This window comes from Paroedura picta, chromosome 6 (assembly GCF_049243985.1).
Source record: "Paroedura picta isolate Pp20150507F chromosome 6, Ppicta_v3.0, whole genome shotgun sequence".
Lineage (NCBI taxonomy): Eukaryota > Metazoa > Chordata > Lepidosauria > Squamata > Gekkonidae > Paroedura > Paroedura picta.
The window spans coordinates 74,194,641-74,215,410 of NC_135374.1; the positions used below are offsets into that span (position 1 = coordinate 74,194,641).

Sequence of the window (20,770 nt, forward strand, 5' to 3'; positions counted from 1 at the left end):
TTAATTAAGTAATCAATTCTAGCTGAGGTTGGATATTTTGCATATTATTAAGAAATCCAGGTTAAAATATGCTTACTGCAATCAGAATAGGCCTCTTATCCCAGGCTATTTGTATGGTATCTCACCATATTGGAGAGTTGAGCAACTGTAGTAAGAAAACAAATCCACACAGAACTGCATGAAGATCATTGTGTAACAACAGTACTGAGATCCATCCATGCCACACTCCAAAGCCTTCAAACACATGTGCATACTGCACAACAGAAGTCCCATTTTTACAGTGGTGCATTTCACTTTTTCACCAATATGTATTTGCCATGTGCAAATAAAGAATTGTTTGAATTCAAAGCATGAGCAGGAAGTAGGATCAGCCCCCCATTTCTGGCCTCTACTAGTCAGAAACTGTGTAGCATGGGACATCACCTGTAATAATAGAAAATCACCTCTCACTTTGGACCTTTTCACACAAAAACACACAGCAGGATTTTCCAATACCCAATGGAGGTTTGTAATTGAATAGTTCATGTACATGAAGTCTATGCTATCTATTTTGAAGATATCAATGTATATTTATCAGTTATTTATTAGGAACAGAAATGTATGCTGGCTGAGAATTCTGCCTGGTGCATAACAATCAGGAATATATTGCAGGACTAGAACCAGATGGAATAGATTAAAGAAGCAAGCAAATATTATCATTAGAATTTATATTATCATAATTTATAAAATTGAATATGGATAACAGCAGCACTATTTTCTCATTGTTTCTGCCACCAATTTATTCCCCTGTTGAAACTTTAATTTTTTTCCCTGTATATAACTCTTCTGCACGTATATTGATTTCTGATTATCAGTATGATTAAAATGTGTTACATCTGAACTTGTTGGCATTAGTGGTGTGCACACTGAGATGCTTTGAGTGTACTCAATAGATAAGGTTTTTTAAAAATGTTTTTGAACCCTTTGAGCTCTGATAATAAATTGTTTATATTTTTCTAGATACCGTTTTATCCCTAACTTTTGTGGTTCTCACATACCGCACAGAGCCTGTACAGGCCTTCTTTCCATATATATCCCAATCATTATAATGCAAACCATTTCATTTTACTAGTAATAATTGACCAAACTTCCCTAATGCCATTAAAACTCTAGAGGAGGTAAGATGCCATTCTCTGTGACTAATATGGTGTTTAAGCGATTCCAACTAAATGGTTTTGAAAATCTAAAGCACAGATTGCTATTAAGAACAGTTCACTCTGCTGTGCATTAAGCGCCTCACTGCCAAATCAAGATACAAGACGAGGTCACATTCCATAGCAAGTTCCCTCTTTTACCACCTGAGGGGGGGGGTAGCGTAAGTTCACCTTCCTGTTTAATTTTTTGTTTCTTTTAGTCCACCTAACTTGACAACAAAGGGGCATTTCTAAATGAGTTCACAAACAAGGGCACTTCCTGGTCTTTCACGTCCTGTTTGTTTGTTTGTTTCATTACCAAAACATGCACCCAACTCCACCGAGAATCCATTTTAACTGTGTCGAACTCTTCTTACTTAGCCAAAATTTCCCGTTTGAATGGAACATTTCCTCCCGGAACAATCAGAATGATTGGAGAAAAGAAGCCGAATAACCTTTCCTACCGCCACCCCCCCCCCGCCCCCGCTGCGAAAGGGAGGGGCGAAAAAAGAAGGCACCCGCCTAAGGGACAGATTAAGGTCACGCATGCGGCTGCGGGCGAGCACGCCCGATGAACCCTTCCTCCCCCCAAAACACGCGCGCTTAACAAACAAATGCTGCCCTTGCAAGGTCTGTTTTGCAAGCCTGAGCTATCCCTTTCGAGCCCTTTTCGGGATACCCAAACGAACGTGCTCGAAACGCGAGCAAGGCCCTCGCCCTCGCCTGCAGAGCGCGCACGATACTGCGGCGGGAGGGGTGAGCGAAATGAATGGAAAGGCACGGCGGGGGAAGGCAATCATAACGGGTTGGGGGGGGGGGGGAGAGAGAAGAGAGATCGGCGAAGAAAGCTGTCTGGTTGGAGACCAGGGGAAGGGGGGCTGAGCCTCGGGGAATCTGCATATCGGGAGGGGAGGAGCTGAATGCGCGAAGGATTCAGAAAAAAAAATAATTACGGACGGACGAGAGAAATGCAAACATGGTGGAGTGGCGAAGGTAAAAGAGGAAGCGCAGAAGGTGCAGGAGTTGGCGGCAAAGCGAGCCTCCTGGGTGGGGAACGGGAGCCGTGGGCATGCTCCATCCTGGGGGAGGGGAGGGGGGCAAGGGGCAGCACGATGCACCCGGGTGGGCTCCAGCCGCTCCGCGCTCTGACTCAGCTCCCGGAGCGGAGGGCGCGAGGGCCTGCAGCGAGCCATGGCTGTGCAGGAGGCTGGACTGCAGACTGGCGGGCTGCCCAGCCGCTCTCCTTCGTTGGGAGAGGCGGATACAGGGACGCTGAGCTGGCTGGGATGGGAGAGAAGGGGAGTCCCGTCCCCCCCGTCCCACCCCCAGTGGCGGCCTCCCCCCCTGGCTCACCTGTGGCGCTGAGCATGATGTCAAGGGTGCCGTGTCGCGCTGCTGCTGCTGCTGCTGCTGCCATAGTGAGGTAGAGCCCTGTGCCATGCCTGGTGGAGGCGGCCGCTGCTGTGCTGCGAGTGCCACTGACTGACGGAGCGGTGTGCGCGCGAGGCTGGGGTTGCTGTTGTAGCCGAGCCGCCGTGTTGCGAGGGGAGAGCCCAAGGGGGAGGGACAGCCGGGCTGGGAGCGAATGAGTCAACAACAACGCGGCTGGGGAGTGTGGGAGACGCCGGCCGCCGCAGAGGCTCGTGCGGCGGGAGGATGGACCCCCCGGGCGGGGGGGGGAGGGGGAGTGAAGCGGCGCCACCATTGGCTTTAAGGGAAGCGGAGTTTGCCTCTATGGCTGGGATTCGGCTTTACCGGCTACTCCCGCGGCAGAAGGCTGTAACCCCGTCTGTCGGGATGCATTTCAACCAGGTATAGCTGCTTGTCAAGTTCCAACTTTTACTACAGACAAGGCAAGTGACCTGAACCAGCACTGGAAGGTTATGACAATCTTTCAGTAAAATTCTGACATGCAAATAGATTCAACAGTCTGAGTCATACCCGGCTCTTTGACTGACTTTTGGTGCAGGGGAGCATTGTTTCTCTCAAAAGAATGTATGTTGGCTCTCCCTGCCTTAAGGTACTTACTTAGTCCCTGCCCTGGAAGTGTTTGTCAAGAGAGGGGGGGTGTACACCTGGGAGGTGAACAAGCATCATGAATGGCAAGGAATCCTGTACCCGCATGTGGTGCAAGTCATACTACAATATGCTAATTCAGTGTCACACTCCTGTGATTACAGGTAAGACTTTCCAAGTCAATGAAACCTTGCATTCTTCTCATATCCAAATTAAATGTTTCACACAATCAAGATTACTTAATGCCAAGTAATGACCCTGTACCATCTTTGAACACATCATTTTCAAAATTAAGCTGGTAGCTGAAGATATAGTCCCATGAAATGCACTACCAGAAAATATTAGCATAGTGAGTAAACAGAAAGCAAAAAGTTAAAATGTGGTGATGGTGGTGGAAACTTGTGTGTACTTGACAATAAAGGCGTGGATACAAATAGTAGAGGTACCTGTGTGGAAAATAGGGGCTTGTTTCATTGCAGTCAGCACATACATGATCCTGCTTCTGTGGGACTCTGTTAAATGGTGCAGATGAAGGCCACCAGGGATGCTCTTGTGGTTAAAGCAGCACTAATACGTATTTTATAACCATGTAAGTTTCTAAAACAAGTCAACAACTCTGTAAAATGTGTCCCAAGGCTTTGCTCGTTCATGTTTATAGTAACACTTCTGATATAGCCGTAGTGAGTATATGCATTGATAACTAAAACTCATGCAAATTAAAATGTCCCTATGCATAGCCTGTTAACTTTCATAGTCGTTTTAATAGCGAATCATTGTCCATGTAATCCGGTAAATTTACAAGGCTAGCAGCTTCACAAAGGTCATAAAGAATTAATTGAGGATTCTGAACTTGAACCAAGAGTTCATATATAGAAACCACACTAATTTTCAGATAGTGGTTGGATAAGATTGAAATATGGTAAAGACTTGAAGAATTGTCTATTTATTTATTTATTATATTTGTATACCTCCCTTCCTGAAGGCTCAGAGCAGTTTACATGAAATAGAAACAATATAAATAACTTAATTTATAACAGTAATACAGTGACAAGAGGCTTAAGAAAATAAGCATTGGCTGTTTAGCATTTGTTCAGTCTTGTGTGCATACCAGTTCTGTGTACAGTTCCATGATAACTTTTACGGAGTTCTAGCATTCCTGTAATCTCGCCTCATAAGGGCTACCTAAGATTTCCTGCCACTAGGAAAAGCTAACAAAATCATAACTAGGTATAAAGTACCTCTGCATATTGCCGGTTTGGAATGTGCATGTGAACTTGCCTTTTGGTAAGCAAATGTGCTAAAAACACAAGGCACCTTTGTGTGATCTTTTGTCATAATCCTTGACAGTCAAAGTTAGAACTGCTTAAATTGAAAATACTATAATTTGTAAAACAAATGCACAAGTACCATCTCTTTCATACTAAATATACATACTACTTCATGTGAAACAAGCCAAGATTTCAAGAAATGCATAACTGGTTGTGCACGCCAGTGCCAGGTAGTTTCTGTGAACCTCTATCCATTTAAAATAGCAGAAGAGGAATACTGTATGGCTTAGATTAAAATGACATAACTTTGCACTGAATTGCACTGATTGCACTGAAAAAATCCAAAATGCTGAATAGAAAGGTCAAAATTCCATTCTGAGACCAAATAATACAGCTGTGATGTACAGTTTATTCACGATCAGGTTGTAGTCTATTTAGTCTAGAGTTTCTAAAGGCTCACATAACAATCTTTAAACATAGTTGTGACATGCACGACAGTAAACCACCCCAAGCTAGTGACAGGCAACTGAAGTGACAACTGAGAGATGAGAAACAGACCCTGTTGCCTTTCTCGTGTGCTTTCAGAAATACAGGGTAAAATGTAACATTAGCCTTGTCCCATTATGTGTATTCTCCATGGTAGAATGTAAAGAAGAGGGAATTTAATAAAGCAATGTGTATATGTTTAATATGCATTCTGTTCATATGCAGTTCCCCCTTCCATGGTATATGATGGAGGACAATACCTCACTTTTCTTTGATTTTGGAATAGGAGGCAATGTGGATTGACTCTCACGCTCAAGTTGCCATTTCTAAGTCTTGCAGCAAGAGATATTAAAACTGTAGTAGCAGAAGACAGTGAAAGATAAAAATGGAAGGGATTTTGACTAGATTGACTGCTGGGGCATCTTAGAAAGCATTTGTTTCAAAATACTCAAGATGATTAAGTGTCTCCTACTCAGACCAAGGCTGAGAAAGAGGAACAGGTAAGCTTTACCAGGTTGAGGGAGGTCCAAAAGGTCTCAGCCTGCTACAGGTACATTATTGTATGGCAAAAGTGAAACAGGGAATTCACTAAATTGTACTTCTCCTCTGTAGAATGTCAGATGAATGCAATACAATAAAATAATAATTGGAATTGAAAGGAAATTATGTTTAAAGAAGGATATTCTCAGCTGGTTGCTTCATGCCCTTGCTCTGAGGTGGAAGTTCATGGCAGCTGTCAAGGTACTCATTAAAAATTCAATTTCTCTGTAATGTATCTTTAACCAAACAGAACAAATACAGGTCTGGCTTTTCACTGCATAAGGCTATGGCAGAATCGGTATATATATCAGAGGGATGCCTTCAGCCATATGAAATAGCAGAGAAGTGGCTAAGACCACAATCCATGGCTTGAGAACTGGAGTCTTATAAGCATATCTCTATTTGCTTGTGAAGTAGTTGCCTTTACCGTCAGTACAAAATTATTGTCCTGTAACAGGTGTAGATTTTTGCCTCATGTAATCTGGAAAGATCACATGCACCGATTTAAAATATATTTCCCGCTTGCTATGAAAGTCTAATAAAAGTTTTTGTAAACATCATAAATAAATACTTTAGCACTATGGACAAGTGTATAGTGCAAACCAGCCAGGATAAGATAAAGTTTTGGGTGCAAAAAAATTATTTCAGGATTACAATTTTAAAGGCAAATAATTGTGCTACGTAAACCTGAGAAAGGCTTTAGGCCCTTCTCAAAGCAAACAGGCCTCGTCTTTGCATCTATCCATGCCTACCTATCAGTTATGGATCTGGAAATGCAAGTTGCTACATGAATGCCACAGGCTTAAGCCTATGAGAGGCTTCTTTATGAAAATTGCTAATGCTGCATTTTGGTTTGTTTAAATGCCTTCTAATTTAAACTCTGCCAAGAAATAAAACACCCAATGATTTTCTAAAAAATCCCAACACAAAAGCTTGGGGTAGATGAAAGGAGATCTCTTACAGAAGCTGAGCAAGAGAAAGCAGGACCGTTTAGCTTACTTGTGCAAATTACAGGCAAAGAACCAAATCTTCATGCATCAATACAAAAGGGAAGGAGTAATGAAGAAGCAGAAGCTTCTAAACGGCTGCCAGAAATGGAAAAAATTCTCTGCCTATACTCAAATATGAAAGAATTGTCCACTGTTGTACATGCCCTGGTAGTATCTAAGTTAGTTTACAGTAATGTGCATGCTACATGGGGCTACCCTTGAAGACTATCCAGAAGCTGCAGTTGGTACAGAATGCTGCAGCCAGAGTATTGACTGGAATGAGTTGTAAGGAACATATCAGGCCACCTTTGTTCCATCTATACTGTCTTTACTTCTGGGCTCAATTCAAGGTGCTAATATTGACCTTTAAAGCCCAGCACAGCCTGGGACTAACATACCCTAAGGATTGCCTTCTTTCATACGAACCTAGTTCATTCATCTTTGGAGGCCTTGCTTCATTGCCCAAAAAAGAGCTTTGTCAATCACAATACCAAAACTTCAGAACCCACCTTCCAGGGAGATTCCTCTGTCTCCCTCATTGGTGTCTTCTATCACTGGGAGAAAACTTCCATTCCACTTGATGTAACCCCAATAACGGCTACCCGTTCCTACTGTTTCTTATGTGTTTTTATCAAATTATTTTATAATTTAAATGTTCCTAATTGTTTAAATGTGTTAATGGTTTTGTATGTGATGCTTTGGGGTCTTGGCTGGGTGGAAAAGCAGCATAACGTGTTTTAAATAAATAAATAAACTAGCAAAACTACCACTTCGTAGTAGATTGTGACTTCCATTATAAGACTTGGAACTTAAAAAACAACAACAAAAGATTCCTTTTCTGGGCCTTGGAAAAAGTAGATCCAGATGATTTTATATTTAGGTATCCAGATGAATTAAGCAGAATTGATGAAAGGAAACAAGGTGGGAATTCATAAATTCTGGGAAGATAACCAAATAAAGGAAAGCAGAAAAAGCCTTTAGTTGAGGAGTTGGTTCGTTAGAAACAGCCTCATTTTATCAAACTAGATTTTGCATAGGGAATTTTAACTGGCTTATATTTTGTCAGGTTGAGTGAAATCCCCTTTAATCAAAAATGCTAGGTACATCTAGGTCTTTGCCAGTAGGGGTATTAATTAGTGTGCCAGCTGTGAATTAGAAAATAAGATTTTGAGGGTGGCGCCCGAGGAGGATGAGGTTTGGGAAGGGGAAGGTCTTCAGTGATGTATAAGGCCACTTTCCAAAACATACATTTTCTTACAGTGAACTGATCTCTGTTACCTGGAGCCCAGTTTAATGCCAAGATGTCCCCAACCACCAGCCGGAGGTTGGGAACCCTATGGGAAGGGGAGGGCCCTCAGCAGGGTATAATGCCATAGGATCTATCTTCCAAAACAGCAGTTTTCTCCAGGGGAACAGATCTTGGTCATCGGGACATCAATTGTAATAGTGGGAGGCTAAGGAGAGCTTCTGATTGGCCATCAGTGGGGGACTGTATTGATTAGGGGACAGAAAATTAGCATCTGTAGTTAAGCAGCCTTTCCCCCTAGTCATCCCTGGTGTTATATGTTTTCCAGATGTGTGAGTTAAATGCAGCAGTCTCACATAGTAATCCCCCCTTGATGGTTCTTTGTGTGATGACTGCCACTCTTAGGTCAGCAATGGTATGTCCTAGATGATTAAAATGTCTTTACACTGGTTTTCCAGTGTTGTGATTTTTGATGTCAGATTGGGGCCAAGACTTGTAGTTTAAGAAGCAAAAAAGAAGCACGATGAAGAGGAGGACACTCAGAAGGGACTTAACCACAATGATACACGAGAAGGAAGCCTGTAAATGAATGGACTGGTAGCAAGAGCTAAACTGAAACTAGAAAATTAAAGTGTTCTTTATAAAAACATGAATTCTAATATTTTCTAGTATGGCAAGCTGCAAGGGCCAGTACTCTATATAAAGCAAATAAAATACTAGGAATAAAGATTGCCACATCTTGAAAGACTGATGTTAGCACAAATAATAAAGAACTGGAAATTTATATTTAGGAACAAATTCCTATTTCATATTAACAAGCTTTATTGCTCATTCTCAGTTGTGGTAAACCACAACAGCAGTAAAAAGGACTGCCGGGAGTGGGGGTGCGCGGGTGGTATTTACTCTGGAGACAGAACCATGACAGAACTGCTTAAGTCTGGAATCCTGAATCCAGTTCCAAGTTATCCTAATGAAGATTTATAGTGGGTTTCAAGCTATGGCTTTTGCCTGAAGCAAAGCATGCCCTTTAAAGGCTTGATTTTAAGATGTAGACACATGTGAAAACACAAGCAATGCAACTACATAATATAGATAATATAAAGAAGAGTTGGTGCTTATATGCTGCTTTTCTCAATCAGGACTTTCGGCTTGCAATCACCTTCCCTTTCCTCTCCCCACAACAGACACCAGGTGAGGCTGAGAAAGCCCTAATATTACTGCTTGGTCAAAAGTGCCCTTTATCAGTGCCCTGGCAAGCCCAATGTCACCCAGCTGGCTGCATGTGGGGGAGTGCAGAATTGAACCCGGCTTGCCAGACTAGAACTTGGTGTGCCTAACCACTACACCATATAAACTGGAAATAAGAATTGTTGTTCATTATAGTATTGCCTTCAGCTGCACTGTTTATGTGGCTTGCTTTCCTGTAATGTTACATACTCCAGTCACCTAGTAGGAGTCTATTCTCCTCATTTCTGATTCATGTATGTGACTATTTTTTCTACCACTGCAGCCATGAGCAATAATTTTGTCCTTTTGAGAAAGCCATGAAGAACCAAAGTAGAGAGTATAAACCAACTTCCGACTAAAACAACACATTTTACCCTAATTTCAGTTTAGCAGCTCAGTCAGTCCCCTGGCTTACTGAGGGGCTACAGACGATGAAAAGACAAGGGACACAAGAACAACACCTAATCTTAAAATAATAATATGAACAAAGTGAGTAAACTGAAATATTTTGGACCGATGTAAGTTCTTTTTTCAAGTTTCTCATGCCACAATCAAATAATCCAGTCTCACAATTACACTGTAGGGTTGCCAGTTGTGGGTTTGGAAATTCCTGGAGATATTTGGGGTGGAGCCCAGGGAGGGATCGAAGGGTATATTGCCATAGAATCTACCCTCCAAGGCAGCTGTTTCCTCCCGGAGAACTTATTTATGTTGCCTGGAGATCAGTTGTAATTCCAGGAGATTTCCAGCTACCACCTGGAGGTTGGCAATCTTAGGTTACAAAGACAGATTCGATAGACTAACAAACCTTCAGTATCTGTGCTAAATGGAACTGGAAAAGCATTCTTTTAGAAAAAACAAAGCAGGATCCAAGAGAACACCCAATTTTTTAACCGAATCAGGGCTTAACCAGATGGCACTCTGGAAGTTCTGTGTCAGAAGAGCTGGGAGTTTTGCGACAGGATTATGATGAGGTTTTCTTGTAACTGTGGACTCAAGACACCTGAAAGCTGAATTCCAATCAGGTTGTGGGGCAAGGGCAAGGAGTGTTCAAGCACCCTACATTTGCCCTTTCCCCAGTTTTGTGGTTGAGCCTCAACACAGTGTGTAGGACGTTCAACCCCCAGTTATAATTCCTTTCTGAAAGGTCCAGTGCAGGCATTCTAGATGTGTTGGGAGTCACAGTCCAAGGATGTAAAAAGAATCCAAACGCTCATGGACAATAGAATATTGACTCCAGCTCTAGGGATATTTTATTAGCAGTTATTACACCTTAATGGTCCAGTGCCAATTTGATCAAAGCCATACATTTTCTCCATGCTGCCGTTTGCAACATAAAGATATTATTTGTTCATGTCCATCCTCTCCTACTCTTTTATCTTCCATTCCTCCCACTTTTTGTTAGCCTCTGTTAAGAGACCCTCAAGTATACCATTGTACTATAGTGGCTAAGGTACTGGATTACCAGTGAAGGGGGCCAGTCCAAAGTTTCCCACTACCATGAAGTTCAGCGGGCGACTTCAGGCCAGTTATATATTCTCAATATAATCTTCCCCGCTGGATTGTTATTAGGGCAAAACAGAGAGGATCCTGCTTAATACCTTGAGCTCTCAGGAGGAAAGGCAGGACAGAAATCTGACAAAATGTTTGTAGAAAGTACTGCAAAAGGCCTCTGGGTATTTTCCACGTTTTCTATAATATATCTTTGTTAATAATTTGGAAAGCATTCTCACCAGCCCTTTGTTGTTGATCCAGCTGTCTGCCCTAAAACGATCTCGTGCCACAATCAAACAAGAGAAGCAAAAAAGGAGAATAAAGCAGCACACTATGGTTTCTTGACACTGGATGGCTTTATTAAATCAGACATTAGTGCACAGATGGACAGGCATTTCAAGCAGCCTACTTTACACAATGGGGAAGGCCAGGAATTTCTAACAAAGTATTTAAAGCACCTCATCGAACTACTGTTCCAGGGATTCTCTGGAAGCCTACATTTGTAATATAAAAGTGTCATCTACCCAAAAAAGCCAATTTCTTTGGGCGCAAGACCAGTGATAAGCCAGGTCCCATAAGGCAGGGGTAGTCAACCTGTGGTCCTCCAGATGGCCATGGACTACAATTCCCATGAGCCCCTGCCAGTGTTTGCAGGCTCATGGGAATTGTAGTCCATGGACATATGGAGGACCACAGGTGACTACCCCTGCCATAAGGGATCAGTGAATAAAAGCCAGGCCAATGGAAAGAAGATATCTGGAAGGAATAAAATTCTACAGAACCTGTCATTCTGGCAAAGCATATTCTTTGTTTTGATGTGTGGGGTGGATTGGGCTGGGATCTTTGCATGAAGGCCCAAGGAGGCTTTAAACAGCTCTGGCAACAGCTGCCCAATTATGATAAGTATGGGAAAGAAAAGTTGTTTATCCTTTCCAACTATATACATTTCATAGTTGCCATAAAATACATCAGGGCACTGTTGACAACACTTTTAATTTGTTTATCAGGAGAAAAAACCTGAAAGTCCTGCATCAGTGTTTACTATCACCCTGACACAATTCTGGCTGTGGGTCCCTGTGTTTCTTATCAGCCTTGAACTCCTTGCAACCTTTAAGTGAATAGTGAGTCCTAAATCACAAAGGATAGTGCCTACTGAAATATGGGTGCTCAGGAATGTCAGAGGGGAAACGGGAAATCCCCTTGTATAGAGGGATGAGGTCAGAGACAATATAATTTGACCATATCTTTCTCTTAAATATTTTTGGTTAAGAAAAATCCAGGTATGAAGGAAGAAAAGAACATAGTTTACTAAAATGTACCAGAGCCAGGCAACTTAGGTATTTCATCAGAAACCTCCCAAAGCAGGTCACACTGACAACTTTTTGATTTCTCCAACCCAATTTCTAAAGACTGGTGGGGAGAAAGCCATTGGGAAAACAAAACATTACTTCCACGGATATGGAATGAGTGAGTTGTCAACTGCAGCCACGGCTGTGCCTTGACAGACGCAACACAAAGGTGAACATTCCAATGCTTGTGTCCAGCAGTAGGATTGCTATAATCCAAAACATTTACACAACAAAAGGTCAGGAAACTGACCACTTAACTAGGAGGGACTTCTCCGGAAGTTTAATAAGAAGTCTTTTTAATAATGCCTTCTTCAAGAACTTATCAGGTAAACAGAAAAAGCCAACATGACAATAGGGACAAAACAGACCACATAAAAGTAATCTCATTAAATGTGTGGAGTTTTAAGTATTATTTTTTGCTGTACACATACTGTTAATCCCGAGTATAAGGAGTTGTGAAAGATACTCACCAGATGCCATGTTTAAATGTGTGCATCGCAACCAAACCAGGTTAATTTGACACAATATTTGTTATTTTTGTGTCAACCTAGCTAGCATAGCTTTTAAAAGAAAAAAATGGGGCAGGTCACTGAACACATGCTTGGTAAAGCGCTGGAGAATCTGATAAAGGATTGCAAGGATTACAGAACAGTCAGGCATGAGCTCAGAAAGAAACTTCAATGATAACATATATACTAGATCTACACTCTGACTGTCAAAACACACTCTTGGTAAAAAAAAAATTTTTTTTAAATATGCCCCCAAATAAAAGGCAGATTTCAAAGGTAATATTCTTAGCATTTGTATATAGTTTGCTTATCATTTCACTGTGAGCTTTAGTTTCATGCTTACTCCATTACAGTAAATCTCACCCCCCCAGTCTTCCTGCTCACCAGATAAAGTGATACATTTGGAAGTACTCCATTTCAAAGGTTCAAAAGCAGTTAAAAATCTTACATAATACACAGTATGTCAACTGCTTTGTAAAAATTACTGAAACTCCTTTGTGTAGCTAGTTACTGCTCAGTGCCAGAAGAACAATTACGTGCTCTCATCAGAAAAACACCAGGAGTTTGCAGCAGACAGAGTTTCTATTAAATGAACTACAAGGTCAAATATCTGAGATTACTGAAAGAATCACAGGCACCAGTTCAGAGTGCCCTTTGTCTACAGAACGTTTCATGAATCAGACAGAAAAGTCATTGTTTTTTTTTGGGGGGGGGGAACAGATGTGTCCCAAATGGAAATCATACCTAAGAAATTTATCTAAAACGATTGGAGTTTCCCTAAAACCAAATGATCTCAAAACACATTCATCCTCATTTATTTCACCGTCACCATTTTACAAAAATACTCGGGGGGAAATTCAAAATGAAATAGATATTTCTTTTTTCTATTCAGAATGTATCTAGAAGACTACTTAAACATTTACACAAAAGTGACTGAAAATACTTCAGAACAAATTTAGAGTCCAGTGGCACCTTTAAGGCCAACCAAGTTTTATTCAAGGTATGAGCTTTTGTGCCACTGGAGCCTAAATTTCTTCTGCTGCTTCAGACCAACACAGCTCTCTGTGTGAATGAAAACACTTCAATCAATGCTAAAAAAAATCCTGGAACAGAAACTGCAACATTTCATATTAAAACCTAGCTCAAAGGCTAACCAGTCTGAGAGTATATGACTGGTTCAAACAAGCTTCCCTGGCAGCATGGGGATTCAAAACTGGATCCCCCAGGTTCTAGACCAGTGGTTCCCAAACTTATCTGGCCTACCGCCCCCTTTCCAGAAAAAATATTACTCAGCCCCCTGGAAATTAATTTTTAAAAATTTTAATAGTTATTCATTGCCCCCAAATGCACCTGTGGCCCATCGCCGCCTCCCTGGATCGCTGCAGCACCCACCAGGGGGCAGTAGCGCCCACTTTGGGAATCACTGTTCTAGACCAACACAAAAGACACCTCCACCCTGGCCTTTTGCAAACTGATAGTGCTCAGATGAGTTCACAAACATCTTCAAACTGTTCAGGTTTTCTGTATACATTTCGTAAGTTCCATTTAGCTCTTTATAGTCGTTGCTTACTTAAATGCTGTACTCATTGATTACTCACCAAAATAGGTCTCCCCTTATTGACTCTGTCAGTGCTAACATGGATAGCATTTCACACTGAAATTTCCATTTTACAAAATTAAAACAAATATACCAAGTGGTTCAAAAATAGCATATAATCTAAAGTTATTTCATTCTTACAATTGTAATGTTTTGTTAGTTGTGTTAATGGATTTTAGCAAACATTCTACAACGGGCTATATGCTAAGGACTGCATACCTCTTTACTAGGACAGAAATCAACCACCAAGGACTCACTGCACATGCCTATCCTGACATAAAACTGGTGGAAATACATGGTGGTCATATATCATAGAATCATAGAATAATAAGAGTTGGAAGGGACCTCTTGGGTCGTCTAGCCCAACCCCCTGCACTATGCAGGACACTCACATCCCAATCGCTCATCTACTGTAACCTGCCACCCCTTTGCCTTCACAGAATCAGCCTCTCCATCAGATGGCTATCTAGCCTCTGTTTAAAAATTTCCAAAGATTGAGAACCCACCACCGCCCGAAGAAGCCTGTTACACTGAGAAACTGCTCTGTCAGGAACTTCTTCTGGATGTTTAGATGGAATTTCTTTTGAACTAATTTAATCCCATTAGTTCTGGTCTGTCCCTCTGGGGCAAGAGAGAACAACTCTGCTCCACCCTCCATATGGCACCCTTTTAAATACTTGAAGATAGTTATCAGATCCTCTCTCAGTTGTCTCCTCTCTAAACAGACCAAGCTCCCCCAACCTGATTCCTATCCTACCACATAATCCCAAATATTTGTTTAGCATATCACATTCTGATTTATATGATTAATATGATTAGTATGACAGAAATATATCAGTATCATTATCGTAGCTTATGGCTGTAGCCCCCTTCCCCATACTCTGTAGGCCCCATTAAACTAATTTTACTCCTTCCCTTTCAGGCCTTCTAGAGATCTTCTAAAAACTATTTTATACCAGTAAACAGTGCAAACTGACTTCTGCCAGTTTAAATTTGATTGCTGGTTGCATTGCTTCTGTTAGTATATTGTTATAGATTACACTGCTACTTTGAAGGGAAGAACTGGGATTTTATACCCTGCTTTTCATGACCTGAAGGAGTCCCATAGTGGTTTACAATCACCTTTCCCTTCTCTCCACAACAGACACCATGTGAGGTAGGTGAGACTGAGAGTGCTCTAACAGAACTGCTCTGAGTAAACAGCTCTAAGGGAACTGTAATTAGCCCAAAGTCTCCTAGCTGACTGCATGTGGAGGAGTGGGGATCATTTGGGCAAGGAATTGGGGTCACCATGGGTGGGAAGGTAGTTGTGAGTTCCTACATTGTGCAGGGGGTTGGACTAGATAACCCTAGAAATCCCTTCTAACTCTATGATTCTATGAAACCCAATTCTCCAGATTAGACTATGAGACAATATTGCTAAGAGTCTATACCGTTGGTCATCAATCATAGTCAAAGATTAATATTGGCTGTACTGATAAAAAATTACATTCAGGGGAATACTGATTCCTTTCCTACCACACAATCCCAAATATTTGTTTAGCATATCACATTCTGATTTTTATTATTAGTATGACAGAAATATATCAGTCAGTCATAAGTACATGTGCAAACTTGTGAGGAGGCAATCACATCAATATTTACTGTTAAACCTCTTTTGAACGTCAATAGTTTTTTTAGTGCAACTTCCAGCCTTACTTTATAGATGCAACCAGCACAGTCAAATCCCTTGAATAATTCCTGATTACATAAATAGAATTTACACTTCTATTCCTGGAGCTTCTTTTGGCTTACTGGCTAAGAGTAACTGCACAGGGAAAACAGGCCTTCTAAGTCATAGATCAGGGTGAATAACAGTTGAACCGTTTTTCATGGCTTCAAGTAGGTCAATTATCTGGACCGCAATCAGATTTAAACAAGTTTAAGCCCCATGAAATCACTCCAAACCCTGAATTTTAAAGTGACCTTGATAATCAGACCTCAAATGCTGCAGTTTTTTTCAACTCATTGGTCCAGCCAAAAACCATTATAGAGCAGATAGTAACTCAAGAAATGTTTGTTGAAAAATGTTTCCCTTTAAACTATTAGCAGTCAGACACCTCCTCTCTTTAAGGGGAAGTTTGCCAAAAGCACCAGTCATCAATGTTGCCTGAACCTCGCTATTATATTGCTCTACAATCCCATCACCGTGCTGGAAATTTATAAATGCCTGCCAGTTCCACCAACAGCTAACCAGCAGTATCTACTCACACAGAAACAGAAAATGTCTGCTCCAGCCAGATGCCATGCTTTATAGCAGCTGCCTGGATCCCGCCGATGACAGCATCATGGACATGTAAGGACACTCTACCACTAGATTTGCTCTCTGCACTGTAGAAACAAGGCCTAGATGCAGGTCAGTGGTGCATCTCAGAATGTTATTTATCTTATCACTTATTTATTTATTTATTTATTTATTTATTTATTTATATACCTCCCTCCCAGAAGGCTCAGGGCGGTTTACAGGAAAGATACAGATAAAGTGCTTCTCCCTTCATATTATGCCCACATAACTCCATTAGTCATGAGAGCCGGTTTGGTGTAGTGGTTAGGAGTGCGGACTTCTAATCTGGCATGCTGGGTTCGATTCTGCACTCCCCCACATGCAACCAGCTGGGTGACCTTGGGCTCGCCACAGCACTGATAAAACTGTTCTGACCGGGCAGTGATATCAGGGCTCTCTCAGCCTCACCCACCCCACAGGGTGTCTGTTGTGGGGAGAGGAATGGGAAGGCGACTGTAAGCCGCTTTGAGCCTCCTTCGGGTAGGGAAAAGCGGCATATAAGAACTAACTCTTCTTCTTCTTAACATACCTCCCACACCTAGTCCATTTCCAATCCTCTAATTGCAGGGTCATCCAGACACTATTTGCATTTTTGTCTTATTTGGGTAATGTAACCACATTTTTTGTCTTTTTGCCTGGAAAAGTCACCCAGGGTAAACATAAGTATTAGTTCTGTCCTGGGAAAACTCCAAGACTTCACCCAATGTTTTGTTCATACTGGACAAGAATATAACCTACCTTCTAGGTTTCTTTATTATATACATACAAGCTCATCAAGCACATTGTTTTAGGAGCTACAGCACCCAAATTAAGCCACAGAATACATAGAGGGCCATAATCATAGCCCTTTTATGTGTGCTCGTGTATGTTCCTTGGATATCTCACATACACCACCTGCTCTTCTAGGCTCTACACACTCTTCCAGAAACATTGGCTGTTTCTACCACAGACGTCACATTGTAAAGGTAACTATACTTTTTCTCTTTCCCTTATATTCCCCTATAATATCATCTCACCTTTGCTCTTCTCTTCTGTGTGTAAGTTTAAATTTGTGTGCAAGTTCGCTAATTTTCCTTTGAATTATTTTTCAATAAAAATCATTTTCCTTTTATTTTGAGCTGGTTTCTGTGTGAATTTCTAAGGGAAGGACCTTGGTATACACTGGTAGAGATCCCGTTGTCCCCCCCCCCGCTAAATTACCCATTCCAATCTAAGTTGAACAACACAAACATTGCTTTGTAACTTAAATTTAAGGGCATAATGATTTGGTTACATCTGTCATAATTATCAAATTATAATTATCTAATCCACAGTAATTAACTGTGGATTTAATTTAACAGGACCCAATGTCCTATAAGAGGATGATCTACAGTTATTGGGGAGGCCGTCTGAGGTAGCTAACAAATGTCTTTTAAAAAATAATATTAAAGTTTAATATGCAGAAATGGATAGTTGAAGCTTTTCACAGATGGAGAAAAATAACATCACCAGATTGTACAATTCAAGGGGCAGCTGGAAGGATTAGTTTAAAAATCTGGCAACACTTTCCACATTTGGAGATAAGATCCCCAAACCTTTAATTAAAGATTGCAGATAAACCACAGACTTCCTTGGTCTCTCCAAGGACTATTAACTTCCACGGTCACACAAGACTGGGCTGGGCTTGGGTCATTCAGGTCAGAACACATAAGAGTACAGGAGGGATTTATCTAAATTACGTATGTACAATCTCTCTGAATATCAAACAGCATTTTCCCATCAGATGCAGATTTTTTTACAATCAAGTATAAATTAGAAATGGCACATATTCAGAATTCTTAATTATACATTTAAATCTATATCTCACTTTTTGCCAGGAGGCACTCTAAGTGGCTAATAGTCCATAATTAAAACATGTGATCGTACCTTTTATATATTTCAGATAAATAATGTCTATAAAAATAACTTTGGATAATCATGATTAAATCATTATCATCCGTCTGAAAGAATCACTTTAAAAACAAATGCCTGTTGATAAGAAAATGGAAGAAGAGTCTGAGTAGTCAACATGTTGATTTGATTAGGACACAGACAGTAACCTTAGAAGCAGCACACAAACTCCTTCATCTCATCTAAAAATTTCCTGGCAAAAAGTACAGGAAGTGTCATCCACACTCAAAGATCAGAAAACAAAGCTCCTAAAGGCAATGGGCTTTTTGACCACAAATGCTGTACATGAACTTGCTGTGATACCTACAGTGACCTTTAGATGTTTTTCCAGCAAGATGAGAGCTGGCCATCTGTGAGCCACACAGCTGGGAGCACATGCAATGGACACCTCAATGTTATGATGCACTAGTTAACATTTAAACAGGCTCATTCACGAAACACAGAGCTTCTCGGTAAGACAGAATACAGATGCTAGAATGAGAATGTTCTTCCGTTCTTCAGTAACTGGTACCTGTGCAAAACATGAAAACTTGAAAGAGACATTAACTTTTACCAAGGAAAGCAAATATTGATGGAACACAGCCCTATTACACACAGAAGGCAAGTTTCAGTATGGAGCCAAAGGGAACGCACAGTCATTTGATGATTTACAGAAAAACTCCATTTCAGTTTCTAACAGCGAAATTTCAAGTATTTTAAAGGTAAAGATGCCTACAGGGTAAGGGATCAAGACAGTCCGACGGTATAAATATAGTCAAGAAAGTTCTCAAGTAATTCATGTATCACATGTAATATAAAAGAACTATTTTAAATAGTTAAGTATTTAATTCTTAAAAGACAGTGGGCTTTTCACCTCCATGATAGGGAAGCCAAATAAAGTCCACAGGCTACACCCAGCTTGCACTGGGTTTCCTTTCCTAAAGCTTCTCGACACCCTCAAGAACATATGGCCTGGGAACACAGTGTGTGACTGCAGCAGCTGTGGGCAGCCTGTGAGTAGAACAGGGGAGAAGCCACAGCTGCTGCTGACAGCCTGTAGGCCACTGGCTAATAGACATGTGGGGCAGGCCAGCTACAAAAATTGTGTGCTTTTGCAATGCTGCAGCTGACATAGGATGCCTTCATTATCATCAAGCCAGTTCTTTCCCCTGGCTACAGTTTTTGTGTGTCCAAAAAGGGACAGAAGATGCACTGCAAAGTCCCTGCTCATCTTATTCAAAGCAGTGTGTTTTCACTTTGTAATTGACAAGCTACTTCCCCACTCAGAAATCTTAAAAAATCATGTCATGCCTAATCCTTTTTCAGTGCAGCTGAAAAAAAATAAAATTTACCTATTCGGATCACAAAAATTCACACCAGGTTTTGAATGACTAGACGGTTTGCTGGGCAGACAGCTTTTCCCCATGTAATCAAATTACAGTTGTTTCATTTTGCTAGATCCATACGTGTGGGCATACACACAACATGTACAACAAGGAAAAAGTCCATTTTTCCCCGTGTTCCTAGAACGTTTACACAAGGTATCCAATATCACAGTCTGCTAATATACTACCGTGCCGTCACCACCCAGAGTCCTAGAGCCACGTTGGCAGCCAAAAGCGTGCTGCCAGCAAGCAAAATTAAAAAGCCTACAAGTTCCCTGTTTTGTTTTTCAACAATCAGCATGCTGAGAGAAGCTTCCAGGAAAGAGTTTAGTATCCATTGACCATCCAAAGCGAAGCAGGGGACTGCGTTAATCACAGCCAAGGCTCCAGACAGTGAAATCAGATATCTAGTGTATATTAGTTAAGGGATGTAAAAACATACATATCCTACAAATTGTATTATTCGATTCTGAAGCCTGGAAAAATAACGAGTGGAAATACACACTGAATACAAAAAGGAAACCCATTATGGCCCACCCACTCAATAAGAGTTTGATTGCTATCTTTTTGTCCAAAGTATTTTAAACTTTATTTAAATATTTAAATTTAAATTTAATTAAATTTAAATATGAATTAAATCACTTTGGCATTGATCAATTATTTTAAAAATGGCATTTCAAATTCTTACCCTATATCCAAATTTCCGTGTTCTCCTACCATTGGAGATGGTTTTTAAAATGCTGCTCTAAAAATGATGTCACACTAGACATTTTGTTTTGAATAGAGACCATTTGTTCAGTTGTGTGCTATTTTGGTAAGGGCCTTAGTACTCTGTGGCCATGGCACTTCTAAAGGACCTTTAATTTCTTGTTCCCTGAAAAAGAAGAGCAACTATTACTTTTCTTTTGGATGTCTGTTAATTGTGCAATTATTAAGTAACTAATTATTAAGTTACTAGGGGCCAAGCCCATTGCATTCAGGAATACAATAGACATTAGATTGGGGTGAGGTGGGAGAACTCTGTGGATGGTTTCTCCTTCCCCCCAGGACCTGGAAAGGCTACATGCTGGAGGCCCCCGGGAAGGGAACTCACCGGCAGGGGCAGTTCTCATGCAGCAGGGATCTGCAGCCTCTGAGCCTTGGAGGGAAGTAGGAACAGGGGGTGGTCAGGGGTGGGGGATGGAAGGTGATTGGCTGGCTGCTGGAAAGACAAGCAAGCCAGTTGGAGGCACTCGGGTGGGATAGCTGCCCTGAGTGGATG

The 20,770-nt window shown here is 41.1% G+C and overlaps 2 protein-coding genes across 3 annotated transcripts in view; both read right to left on the minus strand.

Annotated features, from left to right (window-relative positions):
- The window catches only part of SMS (spermine synthase), a 45,333-nt gene extending 42,531 nt beyond the window's left edge, over positions 1-2,802 (minus strand). Inside the window, exon 1 of the mRNA XM_077343045.1 lies at positions 2,526-2,802. Within this exon, the coding sequence (XP_077199160.1) occupies positions 2,526-2,589 (64 nt within the window). The 5' untranslated portion in view covers positions 2,590-2,802. The remainder of the gene's footprint in view (positions 1-2,525) is intronic.
- A 7,973-nt stretch (positions 2,803-10,775) lies between these two features.
- Positions 10,776-20,770, minus strand: part of MBTPS2 (membrane bound transcription factor peptidase, site 2) — a 33,688-nt gene continuing 23,693 nt past the window's right edge. The window contains exon 11 of one of the 2 annotated variants that reach the window (XM_077343044.1): positions 10,776-19,916. In XM_077343044.1, the coding sequence (XP_077199159.1) occupies positions 19,694-19,916 (223 nt within the window). In that variant the 3' untranslated portion in view covers positions 10,776-19,693. The remainder of the gene's footprint in view (positions 19,917-20,770) is intronic. The other variant, XR_013232002.1, reaches the window with a different exon arrangement.